Source organism: Opisthocomus hoazin, chromosome 6 (assembly GCF_030867145.1).
Source record: "Opisthocomus hoazin isolate bOpiHoa1 chromosome 6, bOpiHoa1.hap1, whole genome shotgun sequence".
NCBI classification, from domain to species: Eukaryota; Metazoa; Chordata; class Aves; order Opisthocomiformes; family Opisthocomidae; genus Opisthocomus; species Opisthocomus hoazin.
In genome coordinates this window covers 44,320,091-44,347,131 of record NC_134419.1, presented here as the reverse complement: position 1 = coordinate 44,347,131, position 27,041 = coordinate 44,320,091, and the positions used below count along the sequence as shown (strand labels likewise).

The following is a 27,041-nucleotide window of genomic DNA, read 5'->3' as shown; positions in this document are numbered from 1 at the left end:
ACTACCCTAAATCCTTCATCCTCTCTCTCTCCAACATGGCAGTAGCAGAGAAACAACTGCATGATCAAGGCAGCAGTTCCCAGTTCTCTGACAGGGTTAACTCAGTTCCCCCCGCTTCTTCCCTAGCCCTTGCCTTCACTTAGTCTCTGTCTTCCCTGTCTACCTCAGCTACAAGTTCTTCAAAGAAAGGACCTTCAAACTGTGTGCAGAGATTCTTAGCCCAACCGGCTGTGATCTCACATGGGATCTTTGAGAGCACCAGTGAGTAACAGCAACACCACAACCAGGCAGTGCTGCAGCAGGTCACCAGAAAACCTCTGCATCAGCTCCTCTGAAAAGTTCTGCACTTTCTTCTTTGGTGACTGAGCCAGATGAGCTTACCTTCTTAGGACACAGGGTAGTTTGACTACAGCCAGTAATAGGTATAAGAAATATTTAGCTATCTACTGAACAGATTAAGGCAAAAACTAAGGTTTTTAATAACTTGTTTAAAAAGAGAACATTTTGCATTGAAGAACGCCAGCAGTAATATATTTTTTTCCTTTTAAAAAGACATACTATTCTAATCAAGGATGTGACTGTAACAACCGAGTTCCAGATTTGGGTAACTTGGTTGAGTGGCCTTTTGCTACGGTTTGGGTTGCAATACGGCCTGGGTTACCTTGTTCCCATCAGTAGCTGTTCAGCAGCACACACAAAATGAGTGCGCTGGTCACAGCTCAGCTCACATGTCTACATGGCCAAATTTGTTATCTTGAATTCAGCCTCTCTGAAATCTACTTTGATCAAGAAGTAAAGGGTTTAAAACTGATATTGCCTGGTTGATTTCTTCAGACCTAAATGACTTTTGAAAGTTTGCTCATCTTTTGCTCCTGTTGCAATTGTCCATGGTCAAAGAGAATTTCTTGCTTAGGGACTCTGCTTTGAGAAATGTATTTTTTGAAAACATTTCACTTTACATCTGTCATCTAATGTCTAATAAACTCTTAATCAGTAGGCTGCATCCCTGAAACATCATCCCTTACCTGTAATTTGGAATGTTTCTCATTTAGTGCTTTCCCCCCCCCACTAAAAATCCTTAAAACAGTTACTTCGCAGGAGCGATGCAGCAAAGGACATCATGCTTTTACAACCTATTTACACTTCTGCAAACTAAGACGTAACAAAAGAAGTAACACACAATAGAATATTATCTAACACCACAGTGTGTCAACAACATACACACACAAACACACTCTCCCCATACATGTTTTAATTCAAGTTAATTTGCCATATATGTTTTAATTCTAACTTCAGTTGCTGAATTTCCATTCCAGCAAAGGCTTTTCTTTGCCACTGTTTGCTTTTTGTTGATTCCTCCCTCATGGAATAAACCCAAGATTTTTCTCTGACATCTTCAGAGACTTCTTTCTTTTAATCTTTTGTTACTTCTACCTAATGTCATCCATATTGAATATTCTACCTCTGCGAACCAAAAAATAAAATTAAAAAAAAGAGAAAACTACCTTTTCCCCATTTTTCTCCCAGACGTAGTACTGTTATTACCATCTATTCATAGGTAGTTTTCCTCTTGCATACACCTATTCTGCTGCCATTCCAGGCAAAGGCCACTAGGCACTGAGTGATCAAAGGAGGAGACTGGCTGTACGACCCCTCATTTGGTATAACAGCCATACTGCACCATTGGGAAAAAAAAAAAAAAAAAAAATCACAATTTTTTCATATTCCCTCCAGCTAAATAGTGAAGTCACCAGACCACCTCACACCACTACTTTTGATATAAAAAGATCCCAAATGGGACAGCAAATAACCTTTAGATAGCAGAGCAAGTGACATGCTTGAATAAGAGACATCCAAAAGATTTACACAGAAAATCAACAAGAAACAGCACATTTTTAAACACTTACTTGAAACCGGCACTCAGTCTCCCCCATGGAGTTCAATAAGCAGAGCAATTTCTCACCGTCTGTGCATTAAAAGCCAAGGCGAGGGAAAAACTTTCCGTTCTATCTACTAACAAAAACTGTTTGTGCATACATTGGCCTTTCAGACATATGTGGTCTTACACTTTGTCACTTTAGAGCAGATGTTTAATTGGGAGGAAGCGATTTTAAACATCTGTAGCCAACATCTGAGAAGCTGGATGAGGACCACACAGAGCCTTGAGGAAATTAAAAGTGTATGCAATTATGTCACTTCCTAGACTGTGTATTTAGGAGAATTAAAAAAATAAACAAAACCAGAAGTTTCAATAGAGAACCTTCAAAATCCTTCCTCTCCTGTTATTTGCGTTCCTCTGCCTTGGAAAATAATTGGTATTTTAGGAGATATAAAGGCTGTTACCCAAGTAACCAAGGTTTGACCAACAAGAGCCAGTGCATCCCCCAAAGGAAAAAAAAACAGGGAATAAAATCCAATATAGTATCAAGCCTTCAATCCCTTAGGGAGACAAGGCAAAACAGAGTAGTTACGCAGAAGATGAAACATTACTGGGTGTCAGGTGTATTGCAGTAACTCGGGTTTAGCGAATACACCTGCAGCATATACAACAGCAAAAGCCTTCCACCGAGAAGAGCCAGGGGATGGTCTCTCCAGAACCCAGAGCTCTCACTTGCAGCACCATTGCTGGTGGTAACCCTCCAGATGCGAGCAACTGGGCTGCCTCCTTCTTGCCAGCCACATCTTTCAGAAGTCAGGTTCTTCGCTTCACTAAAGAGCCTAGATCAGATGGAGTATTCGGCTAAGCTGCTTCTACTTGGGTAGCTGCTACAGCGGGAGGGGAAAACAGACAAGGAGGTGGCCAAATGGATCAGTTCCCATGAACGTGAGAGGAGATGGCCACGAGATTCAGCTCCAGCAATTATTCGGTGAGACTTGTGTTTTTCAAAACTGCTTTGCTTAAAGAAAGCATCATCTACAAAAATCAGAGAGTCACCAAATTTCTAAAATTCTAATTTAAAACTGAAAATCTTAACAAAATTAAGAGTGTCTTTAATTAAAATCCAAATGCAGCTTGCTTTTGCTACCCTCGTTTTCAGAAGTCATTTATTAGTGTGCTATACACAGGTAGCATTCTATTCCCCACTTGAATGTGGAAGTCAGGTCTCTTTGCATTATCAAATATGTAAAAATAAATGTTACTTCATCAGGAAGATTACTGTTTGAAAACTTTAAATTTAATTCGGAACAAGACAACAAAATGGTAACGGCTCAGCTCATGCAGGGTTTGTACAATAAGAGGAAATTCACAATGTTTCACAAAAATTCTAAGTGGCCAGTAAATATTTTTCTGAAGTCCACCAAATCATCTCTAAAAATGTTCCTCAAGGGGATGCCAAACCTTTCGATCTGCTCTCTGAGAGCAGAGAACTGCTACGTAAAACACACTGTAAGTAGCCCTAGTAAACTACTGGTACTTAGGAACAGCAAAAGAACTTGTCAGAATTTGCAACCTACAGAACGGCCGGAGTGGCTCCATGGCAGAAGTGAAAGACCAGAGGCCAGCATGGTGTGTTCTGCCATCACACATTCCCTTACACAGCTGACGTGCTTTGGCTCGATAGCAAAAATCTTCCTTTGATCTAAACTACATGCTACAGCTTTAAAAAGAAGAAAATGTAGCTCAGCAGAGGAAGATGCTGTTTCACAACATGCTCTGGGGAGGAGAAGATTCCATACTGTTTGCAAGTGCCCCGATCTTAAGCCTTCTAAGAGAGGCATCTGTTCTCTAGAACAGCACCTGTGATGCAGACAGTTTTACGAGAGGTCTCTGGACCATGAGATTGTCTAGAAACTTCTCTGTACAAATCAACGCGTATAGAGTGCCAAACTTGCACATCCTGAGCACCAAAAGCACATACCATTTAAAAGTACTGTGGTGTCTTCATTCTCTGAGTACTATAACTGGAAAACGGTCTTCCCCTCCAGGGAACAAACTCAAACACAAGTAGCAAAATTTCCAAGAAAAAGATATTGTTAAAAGCTCTGTGGAAAAATTCCATTTTTGTCCTGCATGAGAATGATGGGTTACCTCAATTTACAGCACATACAGATCTTTAGAAAAAGAATAAAAAACCCCTTTAATTAATTGCTATTAATGAGCAGCCAAAGACAGAGAAACAAGTATGCCCTCTCATCTCCAATGAGTTACGACGGCCTACTCAAAGCTGACTCAGGAACTAATGTAGTTGTTTCAAGAAACAAAACAGCAAAAGATTCGGTCTTTGGCAGCTTTTAAACCATCTGTTCCACACTATTTTAATCACTTCTGCTCAGTACAGAGATTATGGGTTTCAGTTCATTTGTGGTGGAAAAACAAAGAATGCTGCAATTTTGGAGCGCGTAGGGGGAAATCCAGAATCCTCCCAACTACTCTGAGACTGGGGTGTTTGAAGAAAGCAAAAGGCTTACTGCTTGTGCGCTCGAGCGTGCTGAAACAACCCTCCCCCTCCACGAGGGATTCCTCCTGTGCCTTGAAGCAAACACAAATTGGAATGTGCCACATTGACCTGAAAACAGGGAGATGTGGGGAAGGAGCTCCTATTAGCCACTTTATTACGGCAAAACAATTAGTATCATTCTTTCCAGCGGAAGAACCCCAAAGTTCCCATTGCTATTTGCTGCGGGAAATGGCTTATTAACGTGAAGGATGTGTTTCCTCAGCTCAAAAGTTGCAGACTTAGCATGGCTTTGTTGTAGAACTGAAAGATCAGTAGGGCAGACGCAGCAGGCAGGTCTGAAGTGATGAGCACATCTCCTCTCTAACACAGTAGTATTTCCTTCTTCCTCTCCATCCCCAAAAGAAGAGCAACCAGTTCTCCGGGATGACAAGCAAACAGAAGAGGTTAGTCCCACAGCTAATTCGAATACATCTTCAACTAGACATGCCCTCTGTGCAGGTGACTGGTGGGTCAACGCAAGTGCTTGTGTTTACCCGCCTGAGCTATGCGAACGACTACTCCCCTGTATCACAGAATCACAGAATGTTTGGGGTTGGAAGAGACCTCTGTGGGTCATCTAGTCCAACCCCCCTGCCGAAGCAGGGTCTTCATGGTTGTCATCCTCTCCGAGGAACTGCACCGTTACAGTTTCCACTTCCCACTGCGTCTCCTTAGCACTTCTGAGGGGATCTGACACAGCCCTTTGCACTGCTCTAAGCTGAAATGGCGTGCCAGATCTTTCCCAGGGCACTGAGGGGAAACACGTCATCTCCAACATCAAAAGCTGATGAAGTCTTCTTGAAAACACTGGAAGACTTCTCAGGACCTCAGATGATCCAGCCTGTGATCTAAGATGTAGGTAGGCAAACAGATTTAGCAAGCGGCAACTGGATCTCTGTCTAACCACATCAGCTGGCCCAAGCTGAATGTCTCCCTGAAAAATGCTTTTTCTGTTGTAAGCCTAATTCTCTATATTCTTGTGATCAATACCTCCCATATGTTACCGTTTAATATTGATATCAAAGAATTGACTCAACTACACTAAGGTCAGCACAGATTTGGCTAAACAAGATCGGTACGTTTGTTTGCATGGCCTTGGGTGACCAACAGCACTGGCTGGAAAATAAATAACTAAAATGTATTATGAAATTTTTCATTGTCGTGAACATTTTTCACCCAGTCCAGTGTAAATTCACATTTAGTGCCTTTTACAGTCATCAAATCTAGCAAGAAATAGAATGTATTATTAAAATGTTTGGGTTTTGCATATAGACAAAACATGCACAAAAACATAACCAGCAGTTCATTAAGAGTATAAAAGACATCCAAAGAACATAAGTAGTACGAGTAAATAGCTATTTTATACGATGAAAATACTGATAGTCAGTGCTATAAAGCTACGACATTTGTTATGGTGCAGAATAAACCCACATGCTTGCAGCTAAGAACATAATAACTCTTAACTATGTAAATTGAGGGGATAGAAAAGATCCCCTGGTTTACGTAGATTTGTGCAGCCACTTTCCATTGCTGAAGGATCCACTAAGTGGATTAATCACCTCTGATCTCAGCACACTCAGATTAAGCTAAAGATGTCCACAGGAAACATTTTCTGTCCTACAGCATATGGGAAGACAGTGAGGTACCTCCCTTCCTCTTTTTTCACCTTAGTGGCCCAATTCGGGGGGCTTTAGCATTCCGTATGGCAAACCCAGCTACTCTAAACCCCTGCAAATCAGGACCTGAGTGACCATTACACAGTTATGGAGGCGGCCAGTCTGAATCAGAAAGGGATTGTAGCGATCTATTGTTAGGACAGAAATGTCACAGTCAATAGTGAGGCAAATATCCTGCTTCACTGTGCCCCGGAGGTAACAGCTTTACAGGTCAGAAAGCAACGCTTTCTGGAGATACTCCACTTCGGCTTCTCTAACGAGAACGAGAACGTGCGATTAGCCTTTTGCATGAGAAAGTTATTTACTGATAGCGGGAGCACTCCAAACCGCACAGATCCTGCACGCATGTTCACTTCAGAGGGTTGTTTGCCACAAGCACTTCAGAGATTTGCATTGTTTCTCAGCATCCGTGGGATGCCCCATGCTCTTGCTCTCTGCAACGTGAGTACGAAAGACAGATCATAACACTTGGTCTTAACCGGCCCTTATAACGCAACCCCAGAAAAAGACAGACAATAAAAGGAAAAGAATGAAGAGGGGGATATGGATGTGCTCCTCAAAGAACTCTCTCCAGCAGTCAGCAAACGACGGTTTTCTCTCAACTGCTTTTTCTCATACAATCTCAAATTTTTACATCTGAGATGCTTCCAAACAAAGATTTCACAGTCCTCATGCAAACAAGAGACTGTATGCTGGCTCCAACAGCCACCCACTATCCCTCTGAAGCATCTGGGGTGACCGAGAACGGAAATCCAGAGAGCTGGCTGTGGAAGTCTTCAGGGAAGCCCCAGCTGTAACTCAAAACCTCTGTAGCATGCTCTAATCACCACTGAATCTGCCCACAGAGGTGATTTTATTACAGGTTCTACTCTAACCTGTTACCCGTCTAGACAGCTTCTACATACAAACTGACTGTACCCCCGCTTTGATCCGTCTGCTATCACGATGAGTGTTTCGGATATAGTTTGACACTTTAATCCTGATTAGTATGCAAAATATGGAGATATGACTGGCAAAAAAAAAATCTAAGAAAATCAGTAAAGGAATATCCTGGTTTAAATTAATTAAACCATCATCTTAGGGAGACACATGGGATACAGTCAAGGAATACTCTGCAAAAAAGACGGTCAAAAAAAATCCACCATTCAGGTCTGAGGTTTTCTTCTACTTCACTGGCTGAGATCATGTCCAGCAAACCCCAACAATTTATAGTATTTTCATGAGAGAGCTGCCTGCCTGATGGGCTGCTTCCTTCCTCTAACTCCATGCACACAACTTCAGCAGTTGCAGTCACTGCCCTGATTCTCTCCAGGTTGTACTCTTGACCCGTGGCAGGATGATGAGCTGCTGTGGGAGAGAGGAGGACAAGGTGGGAGATGCCCAGCAGAGGCAAGTCGATGCTTCGTCAACGACAGTAGCCCAGCTCTCTCGTTCACTGTTCACAAGCTGTTCCCTCTCTTCTTACGTTACCTTACCTAGCAAAGGGAACCAAGTCAAACTGCAGCTCTGGCGTGACTTACAAGCTACCTGTTAGACCCTGCTACTCTAGACTGCGAATATAGCGGCTCAGTGGCACGAAATAAATGACATGACGCAGCCAAGTACTGACAACAAGTTCACCCGTTCTCCACCCAGGCAGCCAGCACAGGCAATGGAGCGCTTTTCCAACAGCAATAGCTTTCAGTCACTGTTGGTGAAACTGATGCAGAACTCATCAGCAGGGAAGGCTTGTTTAAAACAAAACAAAACACAAAGATATGAACACATAAATGAATACCTGTCATTTTCTGCTATTTCAAGGAAGATGATTAAATTTATGCTTTAGACTCAGGCAATTACCAGGAAATCGCGATCACCAGATAACGTACACATGGACAAACTGTTGAGTACCTTTTAAAACACAAGTCTAGATTTATTTAGCCCTCTTACCTGCTTTTCTTTTTTGAACTTCTTGCTGTTGATAACTTTATTAACTTCCTTTGCAGCCCCTAAGTCCCCATGGTGTGAGTTTTAGCAAGTGGAAGAAATCTGATCTTTTGCGGTGCACCTCCCTGATTAATCCCTTGCTAGTACATCAGGGCAACTTTACTGTGCTACTTCGGCAGGGAGCATAGTTAAAAGCTTGCGAGCAGCCCCAGCTCATTTACGAAACGTGGCTGAAATTCCCCTATGTGCATTTCTGTGTAAAAAGTATCATGTTGCCCTTCGTATTCCTACAGGGGAACTTCTTATTAGACCGTTAATGAATCAAGGCCAACAAATAATGAGTTATTTATGACATCATAAATTAAAATAATACTTGAAAGGAATTAAACCTTCTTCTCTATGACAGGCATTCTTCATTTAACACCTCTGACTACATGCTTTCTTAATTTCTGTTTTTTTTATGAAAATAAGTTACTAATTTGGCCTTCAGAGATGGAGAAAGGGATGTCTTTCGTAAGAGTGGCATGCAGAAAAATGAAATCTGAAAAGATTACTGTGTTGGGCACAGCCCTGTCACCCTGCATAGCATGCTGCATGGAGGAAAGGTGCCTTTCCTTCAGCTGAACCGATGGAGGAAAGGGGTAGTTTGGCTCCTTCCCATCCACAAAATCAGGCTTTGGACCAGCAATGCTGTCCTATTCTTTGCTGGCTCAAAAATACTGATTCAGCAAAGAATTTAAGCATGTGCCTAAATTTAAGCACTTTAATTAACTTTGACGTCAGTGAGCCTACTTGTGTGCTTATAATTAGATATGTGCTTGCTGAAGCAGAGCCCATCTGAATAGAATCTCGTTGATTTTAATTTGGCCCTTTGTCTTTGCCCCTCATTTATTCTTTGCAGTGACTGAAGGATTAGCGCTAAGGTTCTGATTCAGGAATGCACTTCAACAACTTGTCTTCACTCACAACATGCAAAAAGAGGCTAAGCGTGTCTCAAAAACTAAGCCTAGACCTAAGCGATTTCCTGAATAATGACAATTTCATGATTGAAGAATGATGAGAGAGGAGTTATTTCACTTGCCCTGTAAATTGGGTGGTCCAGTCTTTCTCTTTGTAGGTTGCATTTTTTTCAGAAGATAGAAAATCTTTTCCATTTATGTAAACAACATGCAAAAAGTTGCGCTCAACATACTATAAATGAAAATTTACAAGTAAGCAGCTACTTCACAGAGAAATTAATTTTATACACGAATCCTTTTTCACTGTTGTTAGTTCTTGCAGTGCAGAGGAACCTGCTGTAAATGTCTTATTGGTTCACTTGCACGATGGCTTTTAGGTCCCGATATCCAGGATATTTTAAAGTCACGTAAAAACAAACACAAAATAATAAAGCATTACGTTAAAAAAAAAGAAAAGAAAACGGCAGGAAAAATGCCGAGAACATGAACACCACTCGTCCAGACAGAAATACCAGTTCAAGTCCCAGAGGTCAAAAGACAGCCAGGTGCCTCCATAGCTCACGCACCAGAGCAAAGTAGCGAGATCAAAGCCCCAACTCCTGCCAGGCTGCTCTGCTAAACACCTCTCCAGGAAAATCTGATGTCTTTTAACGTGCCCATGCAATTGTATTCAGCACACAGATAGCATCTGGAACAAGCCTTTTAACTCAGATACTTCAGCCCATTCTTCTGTGTTTATGGCCTTTTAAAACCTGGAATACACAACAGCCATTATTAACTGCAGGCATCCTACAATCAAAGGCGGATTTGGATGGATACAGCAGTGGAGGGCGAAGAGGAAAACAAGGAAAACCAAGAAGTGAGTTCACTATGGAAGACCCTATAGAAAGAGTTACTCAGAATTAACAAGGAGCCCCGAAGAGTACTTCCTCCGAAGACTCTCCGCCGTCTATCGCAGCCCTCATCTACAAAGCTCACAGCGGGGTTCCGTGATCCTCTGCACCAGGATGCTGCAACACTGCATGGACAACTGGTCCCGGGACGACTGCGCTGCACCGGGATGCACTGCTACCGGAACGACTGCTGGAGCTGCGCCCAGCCACTGGAACAGCAAGGGATTTGTTACGCAGTTTGTGTTAATAAATACCAATGGGTCTTTGAAAAATATCCATCAGAAATCCCATCGATTTTGTGATTTTTCAGAAGCCCCACTTACGGCTGTGCATGTAGCGAGATGGCTACTGCTCCATTTACCCAGAAACTGTGGGCACACACCTAACGTTCTGCTTTCAGAACAACATTGGAAAAAAAGTTTTAAAAGGCCCAGCTTCACACGCCACTGATGAGAAAGCTGATGATACAAGGAAATCAACTATCCACCTACTTCATGAGGGCATGCGGAGATCCAAGAACAGAGTAAGAACATAACAGCTGGATTACTACAGCAATAGGCTTTAAGTGACAGAACTAATACCATTCTTTTAAAGCGGTTTAGTTTGTTAAGATAGGTTGACATATTGAGGTTGAAGGAGATGGAGGAAAAAATTCATTTATCTCATAATTTTAGTTATGGGGGTATTATTTGCGTATTAACTTGTGCACACCATAATGAGAACCACATTATTACCTGCAGATCTCATAAAACTTCATTATCCCATTCCCATTACTTTGGATTTTGCATTACCACATGATTGGGTTTCCCTGGACACATCTAGATTTTTCATCCTAAAATTTCTATTTTTACTGTAAGACTCAGGCTCTCCCACACCAACTCTTTTGTCCAGAATTTGTCAGCTTTGCAGGCAGAGCAGGCATACACTGTCCTTTTCCCCTGCTCCTGTACTGCGACCTCTCCCTTCTTTGCTCTGTATTTTTTTGCTGCATCAGTAAAAGTCTTGTTTCAATTCTGTCATCTTGACTCTTCTGCTGCTTTAAAAACTTACAAACAGCTGCCAAAAGAATGGACATTGCTTAAAGTGCAGGACAGATGATGTCTGGTCTGGGCACACTGAGAACACCCAATCTACAATTTTCCACCACCCTGTGCAGCCATCGACCAAGGCTTTCTCTCCAGAGAAGGGAAGGCAGCGTTCAGAAAAGCCATCACTAAAAATCACACTTCTAGACAGGAAACCTTAAGAAATAATTCCAACATTGCTATAGAAGACAGCTATTTCTGCATACAGAGCTTTCTCAAGTACAGGTTTGTATTTTCAATCTCTCTGTGACCTTTACAGCTCTACTGACCTCATGATAAGTAAAGAGCTTTGGTCAGAGAGATGAAAGGCAGATAAAAACCTCACCTATGCAAATGAACACTACAATAGAACAATGATCCTTTACAGGCTTTTTTTTTCACCGTCGCAGACTGAATGGCACCTGCAGAACGAACGGTTTCCTTTCATGGGGCAACTGACATAATTGATGTCTGACCATTCCAAGTTTCCAGTATGTTTTCAAACCACAGCCCAAATATATTTACTTCACATTACATGCACATATATGCTCACATTCCTTCCAGATCCTCAGTTTAGTTTTATTTTCTTCTCTGCAAAATTCCCCTCCAGAATGATCTGCATCACACACAGACTGTCAGCTATGTACCAGCGTCAGCTTGTTGAAGGCTGTCCTTAGAGGTCACTGTCATCCTTCGATAGAGCTTAAGACTGTCTGATTGACTAATTTAAGATTTAATTCAATGTGAGGCCAGTCTATTTCCCATCCTCCCTCTATTAGAAAACATACCCCCCCCCCCCCCCCAAGAGCTAGAGACTCTGGTTCTTCCACTGTCTCTGAGGGAAAGCACACGTCTGTCACTGACAGATGAAGATGCGAATCCTACCAGAGCAAGAAAAGATGAGGAACACGGAACATACCTTCAGCTGCGGACGTCTGGCAGTCTGCAGTGCTGACTGAACCAAAGGGGACCATGCCAAGCCAGACATGGCAGTTAGGATTTCCCCTCTGTTTTTCTAACATCACCTTCAATGTTTGCTACACTACATGTCACAATCAAAGAAAAAAAGGAAAATGCTGAAATGCCTCTGCATGCGTAGCTGTTCCAAAGGGATGTTGAAGACCACCCTGCTGTCTTTCGTTAAGGACTGAGGCCTGTTTGAAGCCTAGCTCCTAGAAAGGACTTCACAGCACGACTGGCTGTGAACTCTGCTCAGCTGACTTCTCTGCCCTGACACATGGTTTGGGTTCTCATACGAGCAATAAATTCACTCAGTTTGAATTCTGGTGTGTGTCAGAGATACCTGATAATCAATAACCAGCGGATCCCATTGAGCCTCCAGCAGTGGTCTGACGATCCGCCAGCTTTGTGTCACAGGCTGGAGGACTTTGCTCTCAGACGTTCTTCTTATTTCTCACGACAGTTTTCTGTCCCTTCAGAGGCACTGAACGATTCTGCACGGGGACTGATCCTGCTTACACAAAACAGGCAGCACGACACTTCTCTCCACCCCCCTATCAAGATTCTCCAAACGGCGGCTCAGTGCCTGGATGCCACGCCGAGCACACAGCCTCACACAACATCTGGATACAGCCGAGAGCGGCGCAGAGGCAGGAACTGCCTTGGCTGAGGAGCTCCTGCCTTCTTTCTCTGTCGCTGCAAGTTGGGGGCAATAACGCTGCAAAGCACCAAATGAACTCAGAATTTGCTCCAGCCAAAGACTTTGTCTTTAGCTATTAATTTTTTCCACACATTGCAAGAAGACAAAGAGCCTCTCCCTTTTGGAAGAACATTTTTCTTTCTTCCATTCTGACAGCTGCTAGACCACAACGTCAGTCCAGCCCTTTGCCAGCTCACAGTGATGCTCATCCTAGGTACTGAATGCGTGTTTAGCTAAATTCACTAAAATATTAAATCAGGATTTAAAACCAATTTACTGCCCTGTAAAGCACGCTAGATGATGTAACAGAACAGAGAAAGGAGGTGTACACAGCTTTGGTTCTACAAAAATCTGCTTGAAGTCTTTTTGCTCTTGCTCCCAAGACAGCACACCAGTGACACAGCTCCAGTACCTTGGTGCTTTTCCTTTGGTCAAGTCTCAGTTGCTGTAGTTACTGCTAATTACTTCAAACACACACGTTTGGCTGCAACACTAGAAGACCTCTAAGCAAAACCCCTTACTGCTCGCAATGGTATCTGGCTTTTCAAGGACCACTAGGACCACTCCCACATCCCCAGCAGGAGACAGCAACTGTTACAAATTTCCAACAATTTACATATTCCAATCTCATTTTAGACCAGCAGTGAGTCATTTTTCACACTGAGAACCTAGAGGTCTCTCTGGTTCTTTGCCTTAATTGAAATTGCTCCTGTAGTAAAAACACTAAATAATTTCATTTGTTTTTTCTATGACGGAAAGACAGTATCTTCCAGAGTGAGCAAGATTAATGTCATTTGGGTCCAACCAGACAATCATAGGGGAGACTCTCGCACAAGAAACAAATACCCTGCTTTGTACACAGATGTTCAGCATCCAATTTACCTCCTCCAGAGCAGTCACTGTTCAGCCTTCTATTATTGAGTTCAAAGCCAAGTCAGTAATATTTGCCTTGAAAAATGTTCAGATTTATTTTTCCTGTGAGAGCTTGTTTTAGGAGATGCACATTTTAAACCAGTCCATGAACCTGAAACTAGGGATCGGTCTCCGTGGCTGCAGGTTTGAACCTACAGAGCCTTAAACAGGGCTTTGGGAAACGATCACACAAGCATGCGGGATTTAAAAATCTGTAACTTGTTCTGTCAACTACAATTAGTAACCCCAGCACACTGTAAACGCAAGCATTTCTTAAAGAAATAAGGAATATATTGCAGAGGGTTGCATTTAGCCAACAGTTTGATCACATATTTCAGAGAGGCTAACTTTCTGTATGAAATGCTACTACTTCAAGTTTTGCTGAGATAGATCTCTGAAGTAAGCAGATACTCAGTTCGTACAAAACACAAACACTGGTTCCTTTTAACAGTGCATGGAAGAAATATGTACTTACTACAAAACAGCATAGGTGCAACAGAGATACCTACTGTACAGACAGATAAAAGAGATTTGCTTAGGACTGCACACCATCCAGGCATCTTGACACTTGCTAGTGTTCTCCTTCCAGCATGTTAGGAATTCCTGCCTACGAGCCTCGGCCCCAACAACAACCGCACCTCTGGAGACATCTTACAGGAGCAGAGACACGTTCACCATCATAGACCTGTTTCTTGGACTTCACATCCAGACCTTTCTAAAAGCCTGGCTTAGGCCACAGAAATCAGATTCAAAACAACTTTAGTCTCTAGTTTCAGATTCCCTTCTTTTGGGATTTATGATTTTTAAGCTACTAAATTTCATGATAATTTTTTTTTTTGAGTGAAATCTTCTTGATTCCATTTATTCCTCAGGTCAGGTGTTATTGATAACTGCTACAAAGCATGATTTAGCATATACGGGAATAAATAAGGAAAGTATGGATTTATTAGGATATTCACAAACGTTCACAACGAGACACAGATATCCTTAAAGTTTTAATCAGACTACTAAAAAATAAAAAGCGAGTATTTACCTTGGCATCCGGAAAACCTGCAGAGGAAAGCCCATTTGATGGTTTTCTTTACATGTGTTAGGGAAACTGAAGTAAGTCGAGACAAAAAGAATCCATAAAATGGAAAGAATCCAGCAGCCTTATCAAACATGAACATACCAACCTCCACTGAACTTCTCAGAAAAACAGCACACAGTATAAGGAACAACACTGCATTTGTTTTGGGAATATATTACTTAATAGCTCTCTTCCTTCTGTTATTTTGTGGTCTTTCTCTTTGAACTTCCCTCTCATGAACGGGCACAAAGACTAGTACAAATTAGTACAATCTGTGATGATGAATCTTCATGATTCTCTGATTATTCTTTAATTGATATTTAAATGAATGTATTTTATCACATAGCACTTATGTAAATACCTTGCTATTGGCATACTTGAACAGGTGGACTTGGACATGAGCATTAAAAAAGATGGAACACCAAAACCCTCATTCAGTAACAGTTCTCAATATGGAAATCTCTCTTTTTAAAGAGAAATACTACATATAACGTCTTGTCTGCTAAGCAGCGTATTTCACAGAGCATCGTCTCTAGAGTATTCCAAGCAAGAACTTTTCTTAGCAGGCTGAATACATGCTGCAGATGAACCTGCAGGAATTAGGAACGGATCTGAAATTTTGGCCAGTGGAATCTGAACTGTATTTAGGAAGTGAACGTGCTGTCCTGGAGCCTGGCGATCTGATCTGTGTGCGCAGTTCATGCTTTTGGTAGCTCAGTCCTCCAGCAACAGAAAAAGCTACCGATCCCCACGGAAGCTGCTGTGATACTGTTCTCATAGCTGGACTCCTCATGAACTTCTTTGAATGCCTCCAAGACACAGAGGCTGATAAAAGAGCGCTGGCAGGGAGGTACATTTGGATGCACTGCAGCTCAAAAGGGAACACGTTCAGGACTGCATGCTGTAAGCTGAGAAAAGGTATCTTGTAAAGGGCAAATGCCATTCTGCAGAGTTTGCTTTTTTCTCTCCCATGAATATACGTATGCTTTCACAGCTGCCTCCCTTCCTACTTTCCATTTGTGACCTACCTCACGTGCAAAGGGACAGATACGTTACTCAAAACAACAACAGAAAATAAAATATCAAAATTCACACTGAGACCAAGGCTCTAGTCTGCCTCTATCACAAAATTTACAGTCGCTTTCAGCCCATATGGGATCCCTGAAGCGGAAGACAGAAAACAGTGATAGAAATCAACAGAAATCTTCTCTGGAGAATGCCAGTTCCAGTCCAAGTGAAAGCGTGTTGCGCACCCTAGGAAAAGATATTGCCCAGGAATCGCACCATGAGCTAACTCACTACACACTTCAAATCCACAGCAAAGTGAGCATTCAGGTAAGCACCAGCCTCGTGAAAATCCAAGGCACAGACTAAGAAAACACCAGAGCTAGTTTGTTGCTGTTGTTGAGCCTCTGCAATTTTCCTACATGCTACAGTAAAGGCATTAGTTCAAAACGTTCCAACCTGGCAACAGAGTTTTACTGTTACCTCTGAGAGTCAGAGTTGGTACCATGGTAACAAGGACCTGTCAAACATTAAAAAGAACACCTGATAAACCACCTGATATTTTGGCTAGACAGAATACAGAAGCAGCAGCTTGGCCATGCAACCTCCTTTATAAACATAGGTGTTCAAGTGCACAACAGAGCCATGAATGCCAAAAGGGAAGTAAATTTCCATCCCAGCAAAAGAATACCTATCCACATAGGTACGTCATGAGGCCCTAAAACTCACATTAAAGATAAGGAGGAACTGCCAACCAGAGAATAATGAAAGTCTGACACAACTATGATCGTGTTCATTCTAAGCGTAGAAGGCAGACCAAACACATCACCAGCAGACATCTCGGAGGAAGGGAACGGGAACAGCTCCAGCAAGTCAGGCCCGGTGAGGAAGAGCATCTCTCATTCCGCGGGCTCTTCAAAAGCTCCATCTCAAGATGTTTCAGAGCTGACTCCTGAAAAGTCTGCCACACGCCAAGCCAACCCGACAGAGGCTCAACACACAGGATACAACTTTCCAAACTTCAGGTCTTTTAGAGTTCTGTTTCGAGCAAACTCACAGGCAAGACAAACGGGGAAAGTCCACTGTGCCTTCCTTGTGACCCCCTTTTCTGCAGTCAGTGTAAAAGTGGCTGTCACAGAGTACAGATACAAATTAATGCTGCTTGTCACTAAGCCACGGTACTGACTGTGCCTCCCTTGGGTCAAGGGGAGGTGCCAGCTTCACTAACTGAAACTAATGAAACCAAGCCCATAATCTGAATGAATTAGGAATGAACTGCTCATTTATTTGCAGTATCCGTACTACAGACCCTTAGGAAGGAGACCCTTAGTTGCAGCGAAGGTATATCTGGCCAATATACGTTCCAGAACAGAACTATTTTATCTGTATGATAACAAACTAGAAGTGTCCCAGCTTACACCATGGTTCCACTGCACTGGATACATACCTACAGGGCAAAAGGTAGTTTCTGTCCTTCATAATACTGAATTTAATTAAGCCAGACAAATAAAAATGAGATGGAAGGTGTATTATTACCCTTGCTTCAAAGATATAAAACTACAAAACAGAGAGCAAAGCGGCCAAGGGCATACAGTGGGAATCCACGCTAAGAGCTGGGAAGCAAACCTAGAGATCCTCTGAAATGTAGTCAGTCGTCTGCCTCAAAAGCTTTCAGAAGGTAACAGCTAAAAGAAAACGATGCCTTTATTTTAACTAAGAGTGTCAAGTGGACAGTTTTAGGACACTAAGTATCAATGGATCAGACAGCTGCAGGGAAATGTAGCAAGAATTTAGGGCGACACATATACAAGGTTCTTAACCAGCTTCCAACTACGCCCAGAACCACATTACACAGTCAGTTTCATTGGTTGATAGAGTTTTAACTTTTAAAAAGGCAGTCTGATATTCCATTCTCTTTTCTTCTGCTCCATTCTCTTTTCTTCTGCTCCCTCCCCTCTCCGCTGTCATTCTAACTGAAAACCTGTTCCAAATGCAACTGCCCTAATAGCTCACAATTTATCCCTTTTTACAACAATTCATTCAATTTACACCCATGTGTTTTTGTGCCAACACTGTTCTGTAACTTCACAGCTCTTCTTGTTCTAAGTTATTTATTCATTAGGATTCGCGTACATTTCATAACTCTGCTCAGCTTTCATTACATGAACAACCCAAGCCAAGCTCTTCTACTCTGTTCTCACAACACTGCCTACTCATTCTTCTTCTCAGCCACTTTCCTAAGTACAGGTACAGCATTTGTATTTCTTCTCCAGTCACCAGAGACCATTTTGACTTGACTGATTTGCTGAAAATCTTTGGTGTGAGGCATGAGACTGACAATTCCTACGCTGTTTCTTTCCAAATGCAGGCATGTCGATCACTCAGTCCCTTCAAGCTGGAGGGATGCCACCAGCCTTGGCTGTAGGAATTTCCATTCTATACTTGTAATCCCTTTAGCTGCCTTGCTTTGCCTTGTCTCCACTGATAATGTGAGCATTATTATTGGAGACTCAGGCAAAGTCTTCATCTAGCCTTACAGTCTCCCCATAATCTAGAGGTTATCCTTACTTGCTGCCTTTTCCTCATTCATACTGCAGACTGATTTCTTCTTTTCTGCAATTTTGATTTCATAATACCCCAAAACACACTTTGTCTGATCTATACTATTGCTCTGAAACAAGGCAGCAAAACATGTTAGATGATACACCCTGATCAGGACACACCTTAGGTCTCAGTATCCTGTCCAGTGATGGTTCAACACCGCCATTTGCCAGTACTCTCGCTGCAAATACCTGTGTTTAAACAGGGGTCCAATTCACTCAGAGCTTTGGTATCACACCAAAGATATCTTCTTATTCTAAGTTATTTATTCGTTAGGATTCACGAATTCATCAGGATTCACTAAGAACAGTCCTATTATTCTACATTTACATTACAATGATTAAGGCTAAAGAAATAAACAAACCAGAGTGTAAAATCCTGAAATACCATACAGTTGTAGTTTATGCGTCATATAAAATTAAGATTATTAAGTAATACTGCTCTTGAAAAGTAAAATCAAAAGCCGACCACGCAGAGCCTAAGGGACTGAAAGCAAAGCAGTATCAAAAAGGGGTTGCTATCTCTGCTATAGAACATCTATCACTTAGCTGCCCATCCAAGCTATCAGAGCATTTGTTTGCTCCAGCTTCTCAGTGACTGCGAAAGTACCTTTTCTGCACAGTTCTGCCCTCAGGCTTCTTCCTCCCTCTCTCTCTTTGCAGAGATACTGAACAGTGCCCTTTTCTGACAAAGCTCCTTGTATGATCTCATCCTGTCATCCCCTTGTCTGGCCTCAGCTTGGCCTCCTGACAAGAGCAAAAGTAGCTACAAGAGCAACGAAGTTCAGTAGCTCGATAAAGTATTTTTAAAAAAAATATTTCAGAACAGAAAATTATTCCCTCTTTTTTTTCTTTTTTAAATAAACACTCTTGATCGGTGAACTCTGTTTCACTTGAGTAGAGACCTTAAAATAAAGCTACCAAATCACTTAAAACCTTCTACAGGCAGGACAAAAGCAGCAGATCCCACGCTCAGAAAAGGTCCAACCGAGCACTATTCAGAAAGAAGGTCGTCTTCAGGCTACAGGAAGAAAAACCGGCATAGACAAACACCGATACGCTCACACTGCGAGCGACTGAGGCTGCTGCAGTCTGAAAGCAAATGAGCAGGCAGCTAACCCACTGGGCTGTTCCCTATAGGTGTCACGACAAGGCAAAGGGATTTGCCATCGAAGGCTTGGGGAGCAGCTGTCACCGAAAGAGACACATATATTTTTAAAGGCTTTGTCATTTGTCTTCAGGGTGGGAAATGCTGTATTTGACCTCCTGCTGAGGCAGCAGCCCAGATGCAGCAGCATGGGCTAGAAGGATAAAAGGAGGCACAGCTCTTCTTTCAGGTGCAAACACCAGAATGAGACAAAAGTCACAGTCATTAAATCATCACTGCTATTTACAAGCACAGATAACAACTTTTTAATACTTTTCAGGTCACACGGGTCTCCCTACAAGGCGTTCTCCAGAACAATTTGTATGAGCTAATTGTTAACGATCTCATGGGCCAAGTAAAACAAGATAAAAAAGCATGACATCAAGCACTGTCTCGGCAACACCAAAGGGTCCTGGATAGCAAATGCTAAGGAGCTGGCAGCGCTTGGGCTCTTCCCCTGCCTTCCCCCAGCTGCGGCTGTGCCACCTGAGAAGGTTGTTGGCCCACCGAGAAGGTTGCTGGCCCATCGGGCTCCAGCCTCTCATCTGTCCCTGCTTCCCCCCACGCTGGCCTGTACTCTGTTCTGCCATCTGCGGCTCCTGCAATCGCTCCTTAACCTCTTCAGCGTAGCAGGGAGCAACCACCAAAACGGTTTAAACCAACTGGGACGAAAAAGCGCAGGGCCAATCACGTGAGCCAGGGGTGCGGGTTTCCCACAGAGCTGAGCCAGTTTGGCAGCTGGCTGCTCTGCCCTCCCCCTCAGGCTCCAGCCCTCTTCCATCAGGGATAACCAAGATCCTCGGGCGCTGCCATGGGGACCCCACTCTCCTGGGGCCCTGCAGAAAGCCAGCTCAGGGAGCCAGGCAAACAGAAGAGAAGCCATACCAGCAAAAGCTCCTCTGCCAGTACAGGTCCCAGAGCAAGCTCAGACTGGGAATCGCCCGAGAACAGGAGCAGGACCACCACTTGCACTGGTTCAGTGGCTTCTGCAAACCAACAGGCCTGAGGGATGTCAGGCTGAGGCGGTCCACCTGCTCCAGCCAACACTACCCGGCCACTTCAGGCGTTCCAGCCTGCAGGACATCAGTCATCAAGCCTTGTCCTCAGCTATGAAGAGGCACTAATAGCGGATGGCCCTTGAAAGGATATGGGCAAACGTTATCCCCAGTGTTCACCTACTCAGATGTGTTTTAATTAGAAAAGGTTTTTTTTCTCCTTACATTTCAGAATGTCAGACACTAAGCAATACACAGATTAAAAATGTTACCAGGGCAATCCCTCTGGAAGCATTAAATTCATACTTGGAGGAATGAATTCAAACTATTGTAAACTCCTCTTAAGCGTGAAGGAAGGGAAAAACAGATGCTACTTCATTAAAAATAATGCCATTTGGTATCTACATCAGGAGACAGGAAGAAATGTTGAAGTTGTCTTTCAATAGATGTAACAGAAAGAAGACTGAGTTACTCAAAGCAACATGCAAGCATCCTTGACAACAACTTAGGCAAATCAGGAAAGGCAGCTCTCAGCGATGCACACTGTTTACAGAAAAAGCGAAGGACAATCTCAACATTTTTACAAAAACTGAACAAGGAAGCAGTGCTTGCTTTAGAAATCTAATTTCTAAATCTGAATTCTAAATTCTAAAGCAACAGTGTTGCTCTAGAAATCAGAAAATATTAATGCATTTAGATGTGCAAATTAACCCTTTTCAAAAAGTCACAATGGTCTGAAACAACCTCGTATTTGTAATCCCCACCCACCCGTGCTTCAAGGTGCTCATCCAACACTGTAGCTCTTACACACCTTATGTGAATGTGACATCCTTCAAGCAGGGGTTATATGTGACATTTCACAAAATATGTTATGGCACATCCCACAATATGAGTATTTAATACAGACAGTAAGAACTCTAAAAACCACAGTGTAGATGGGCATGATGAATCCCTGGAATAAGCGGTGAAGCAACTGCATACATGGTAAAACTAACGTAGCTGTGAAACCAAATACTTCAGATCATTGGAAATAAATTAGTTGTATATGTAACTGGGAAACAGGAAGCAACACAAAGGACTGAGAAAGTTTTTAGAATACTTTGAGAGAAGAGCATATGACTTCATTACCAGCTTTGCCAGTATTGTATCAATTCACAATGGAAAGATTGAAATCTGTACAGATTGCTAGGGCAATGAGCTGGGGAAAAAGCATATATTCCCAAAGAGTAATTACTGGGAGAAATCAAACACTGACAGTGGGCTTTTCTAGGATGTGATGACTGATTAGTGGTTTTCACGACTATCCCCTCGTCCAAGCCCTCAAGGAAAAGGACTACAACATGAAAAGATCCAGAGACTCACAACCTCACCTTCACTAACACAATGATAGAGACACGCATCAGGAAGAATGAGTAAGAGAGGGGGAATGACTACTTTTAACAGGTATCTTTTCAAAGGAAATAAAGTTTTAATGTCTCACTTAATGCACTCATAGCTGGAAATCCTCACTTGACAAGCTTATTTCAAAAAAAAAAAAAAAAAGGAAAGAAAAGAAGAGATGTGATAGCTAACTATTGGAGAAACTTACTAGAAATTCAGAAAAAAGGGAGATCGTGCCTGGTCAGCTGAATGTTTTCTCCTCCACATAGTTTTCCCGGATTAAAATCAGACAGTTTCTTCAACATCTAGTGAAATAAATGATCCCTTCCCATGCACAAATCAGTAAATCCAGTGAATATGCCTTGATGTGAAAGCCACTTTTGCATGAGGAACTGCTTAGAGCACATATGACTAAAGGTAGCCATGAGTAAAGAATTTTGGGGCTGATAAAAACTTAAAAGGAACATGAAAAGAAATGTTAACACCCAATCAATTGACTACAAATTACTGTTTTGGAAGAACGTAACCTCTTCTGTTGTTCTAAAATGGGGACTGCATACCAGCTTAGCACTAAACAGAGAAGTTCTCCATGTTCAGTCTGGAATGGAACAGCTATCTGCCTGTTTTCCAAGCCAGTGCACATTATGTTGACATTCATCAGCTAAGAGAAAGGGAACCAGAATTAAATGCTCCAGTTAAATCAAACATGTGAGAAGCAGAAAGACCCTGAAGTGCATTTTCTACTTTTACTATACAGAGAAGCAATGGCAATACATCTGGATCAAATATTGCTACTTGATCAAAGCCCTGTAACAGATTATTGCCATAAAATACTGGGAAAACGGCTACTTAATTCTATACCAATAGCATTACCACCTACTCTTGGCTCAAAATTCTAAAGCTAATGACTAGAATTAGCTAGTCTAATAGCTATTAGACTCTGGTTTCTCTACCATACGAGAAACCATGGTACTTGTTCGCAGACATATGTAGTCCAGGAATAAAAGTTTGGCAATAGATATATCAAGGAGTGCAGAACGAATGTGAAAGATTTAGAGGCTGGCACATGACAGAAAATCAATGGTTTACAAAGACGGAGGGTCCTGAGTGTGTTCATTCCCACCATGAAATTACTGAACATCCATGCTTCTGGAAGTAACATTTCATCTATAAGATCAAACAGGGCAACGAACAGCACTAGTTGGGGAAAACACGCAGTTCCAAAGTCACGTATCCGCAGAGCAGCAGGCCACTGAAATGCTAAAAGCAGCAGCACTCTTACCACCGAATACATGTCTGGTTTTGTTGTTTAAAGAATGCAAGAGAGTCGCAGGTAGCATTTAATCAGAGTATGACCATCCAAGAATCAGTAATACAGCAAAAAAAGGCTTTTCCTACCAGCTGATTTTGGAGTGAATTTGTCCCTGTTGGCTGCACATACTGCCAGTAGCCTGTATCCAAGATCCAAGTCAAATCCTTGCTGAGCTGCCACTCGACTAACCACCTGCAAAGGGAAAGAGAGAAAGCTTCGTTAGGGGCTATTTGAGCTCTTTGCAAGGTTACATTAACCTGCACAGCAGCACTAATGTGAGGCAACTGAATCCGCTGAGAGCCACAGCGCGCACACGGTATGAGGCATTGCTCTCCAATAGTTTCCAGCACAAACACAGCAACCTGAACACAGGAGCCTTCTGGTGGTCTGGTTATCTGATCGCTCACCAGAAGAAAGGCCTGGTAGTTCTGTGAAAGCTGGAGAGACAAAGCTGTTTCACAAGAAATTACACAAGAGAAACATATGCAAAGATTGTTCGGAACACATTGTACCGTACTTGAGACTTCAGGATGCGAAGTCCCCAAGTCTCTACCTCTGTGTCACAAGCAGTTCCTGGCCCTGTTCTGAAGAGCAGCGCCCAGGTCCTTTAGGTTGAAATGCCCTCCTCCACACCGACGGGCAGTGCTCTCCTACGCTGTGATCAGTGTCACAGTTGCTGCATTTCAACAATACCGTATTGGGAAGCACATTTATTATGGCTTTAGAGTAAATAGGTCTGTGCATGAAGTATTTGCCAAACACATTAAATAGGGAAAGAAGATTGTTTTGTTTGGTTGGTTTTTTAGACTGATCTAGAAGGACTAGCAAAACTGGACAAATCAAAGACCCGGGGTTAAGGATGAAAAGCAGTCAACTGTTTCTCCAGGCCAGCCACTCAGCCATCAGCCAAGAATGTATCCTCATGAAAATCTGCACAGTATAAACACAATACTGCGGTCATTATGGCAAACTATGCTGAAGTTGTACACAGCAGAGCTTTTTTATTGCCTTCTAATGGCACAGGATGACTTCAGACTCAGAAGCGTAGATAAAACAGATTATTCTTAACATTGCCATTAGTGCTTTGCAAGTAACCCACAAGAAACAGAATGCCATTTTCTTGTGTGAAGCACAAGAAAAGTCCCTATCCTGAATAGCTTACAAAACAAGAAAATACCCCTTTTCCCACCCCTATCTCCATCTGAAAGCTTCTTTCTAAATTCACAGCACTGAAATTATCTGTCTCCAGCACTGGTTCCCCACAAAAAGCAACAGTATATGGCACAGTGTAGAACCAACTTACGTGATAACCTAAAAATAAATGCACTATTCTGCCCTACCTACTCAACACTATTGCATGAATCTTATTATTCTGAACTTTATCCAATATCCACTTTTCCTAATTAACAATTAAGAACCAAATTTCTTTCTTAATAAAGAATTAGCATGGATAAAGTTCCTGGGTAGATTTTTGTTGTTTCTGTTGTTCCTATTAATTTAGATATTACAGACTCACATGAGTTTATCAGCTTGGAGTGTCCCCTCACTACTTTCTAACACTCCCAATCTCAAAACTGAGTAGAGAGCTTCAGGGAAATGAAATGAGAATTTAGAATAATCAGAACAATAATACACAACCCTAGAACACACCTACTGTTATATCTCCTGTTTCTCTTTACAACTATAACTGCAAGTTTTAGATACAAAAGAAAAAATAATTTCTTGAGAAATACTTAAATAAATCTTAGAGAAACAATTTCTTGAGAAAGAATGCAATTATTTTTGATAAATCAAAAAACATTTCCATCTTGGTAGATCAGCCTTTAATCCTTTACACTGAAAAGTCTAATTGTTGTTAATACCCTGGCTAAGACTCTGGGTCCAAACTTAGGAAAACAGGATAAAATAAAAAAACACAAGCAAAAGAACAGCAGCAGAACAAGAAGATACCTCGTATTTCATGCTATGAGATCTGGAAGAGACTTGCGCACTTGGAAGTCTACCTGTTCCCCTTTCCTACTTCCAGTATCACCACCATTCAGCCACTGACAGGCAGATGTTAGAGAAGGGATCAGCAGGAAGTAGACAGAAAGCTCCTCTTAAAAAAATCATCTTCAACACTCCTGAGGGCAATGTCTCATTAATGCGTAAACATTATTTAAACTCCTTTAGGCAACATCTACTGTACTGCCACAGAGGAAGGCATTTCAGAGTGCTATTCTAAAGGACCAAGGGCCCTCCCATCTTCTGTTTTGAAAAAGCACATTATCATTGAACCTTTATTTTGAAATTGGACAGAAACAGAGGCAGATACACCTGCTCAGCAGTGAGCACACAGTAACTTAAGAAACGCATTGTCTGCTTACATGCTTGGTTCATCTTAAAGTACAGAGATCCTGGTGGCCAGAGGCCAAATCACTGCTCTCAACTGACATCTTGCTGGTTAGGGAAAAAACTCTGCAAGGTAACTCCAGAAATACAGAGAATCGTGAAACCCTGAGCCCATGAAAGCCGATGTATGACCGCAATTCACCGAAGAGATTGCAAAGTCTGGGTCAGTCCGAGTCCCAACAAGGCTGACGCCTAAGCTGTTGCACTCTGAATTGACATCAGTTTCCTTTTCTTAATTGCCTCCACTAGAGAAAGCACTGCTCTGTGCCTCGCCATGGCCAGCAGCAAGCTTCCCGACGCCGGGGCACACGGCCCTGACGCAGATGGCATGCCGACGGCCGTGGCATAGTCCCGCTGAAGCCTACCTTGAAGCGGGCGAAGCTGTATCGTAGCAAGCACTGCAAGCAGAAGACTAAGCATGACAAAGCACGATGTGAACTTGCGAGTCTAGAGAAGTCAGCCAAACTATTACTTATTGCTGAAGTTTTTAATGAAAAATGTGAGGGAAAGCAAATTGCAAATTCATTTTAGCTAAAAAAAAAAAAAAGCAACTAAATTTGAAAGAAAGTGCTTGCACTGACCAACTGCACAAAACCCCCTTCTTCCTCTCAAAAGAACAACAACACCCTCAGCTACTTAACAGAAAACAGACATTTCTAATCAAATTTCCATTTTGCCAAGAGTAATTTTCCACCTAAGTTTTTCTTCTATGCACTCCGCTAAATGCAGGAAGACACTCTGTAAAACAAACTGGTCAAACCGTGCTCAAGGGGGCTTTCTCCGGGCCCTTCTGCCCCAGCCCTGGGCTTTCATACACCGCTCCTCAGCGATCCCCTCGCTCAACACGAACAGGGAGGCTCATTTTTTATCTCCAGTTTCTTCATGGGCTTATGAATTTTTGTACTAACTGTATTTAAAGTTTTTCTTTCAATTATGACAGCTAAAGACTCACTTTTAGTTCAAAATGGAAGTTGAATAGAACAGCTCATTTCTCCTCCAAAGACCCTGTTTCAAGTTGCCTACCACTGAGGTCAGACGTTGCTCCCTCGGTGCTTGGATGGCTTTCCTCCAGTGAACCTGCACGGAAGGGGCCTTTAAACAAACACTGAGATTGCTCAGAAATCAGACGACAAACGCATCACAGGAATACGATCCAGAAAGCGCAAAGAACTAACTACAAGATATTTGGTAAGTTTAACATATTCATGTAAACAGACTCAGCTGAAAATTACTTTAGAGTGCCTCAAAAGAACTACCCCGGGGAAAACTTGTAACTGCTAAGGATTATTCATTCAAGACCTTGGAGGCCCATCAAATCTCTGGCTTTAAGATGGTAAAAAGGCAAATCTCAGAAATACTGGTACCCAGAGAAACAACAAAACAAATTACGAAACAAATATTAGGTGGGTAAGACAGAACACATCATCATGAATCCCTCAGCACAGTGCCGTTTTCTTCTTTGACCAGTTAACTGGCCCTGTAAGCGAGAGGAAGATAGTGGCTGTAACATATCCTAGATTTAACGTGCCTTCTGACACTGCCCTGTACGAAACTCCCATAACAGAGGAACACAGCCCAGATGACAGCAGCATAAATTTTACTCAGATTATTAA

The 27,041-nt window shown here is 42.3% G+C and overlaps 1 protein-coding gene across 5 annotated transcripts in view; it reads right to left on the bottom strand.

The window, feature by feature from the left end:
* ZMIZ1 (zinc finger MIZ-type containing 1) overlaps nucleotides 1-27,041 on the bottom strand; it is a 363,339-nt gene that overhangs the window by 109,628 nt on the left and 226,670 nt on the right. For all 5 annotated transcript variants that reach the window (XR_012764244.1, XM_075422954.1, XM_075422952.1 and 2 more), the window contains exon 6: nucleotides 23,124-23,229. Coding sequence is in view for 4 of the 5 variants with exons in the window: in XM_075422954.1 (XP_075279069.1) it covers nucleotides 23,124-23,229 (106 nt within the window). In the remaining variant the exon portion in view is untranslated. The remainder of the gene's footprint in view (nucleotides 1-23,123; nucleotides 23,230-27,041) is intronic.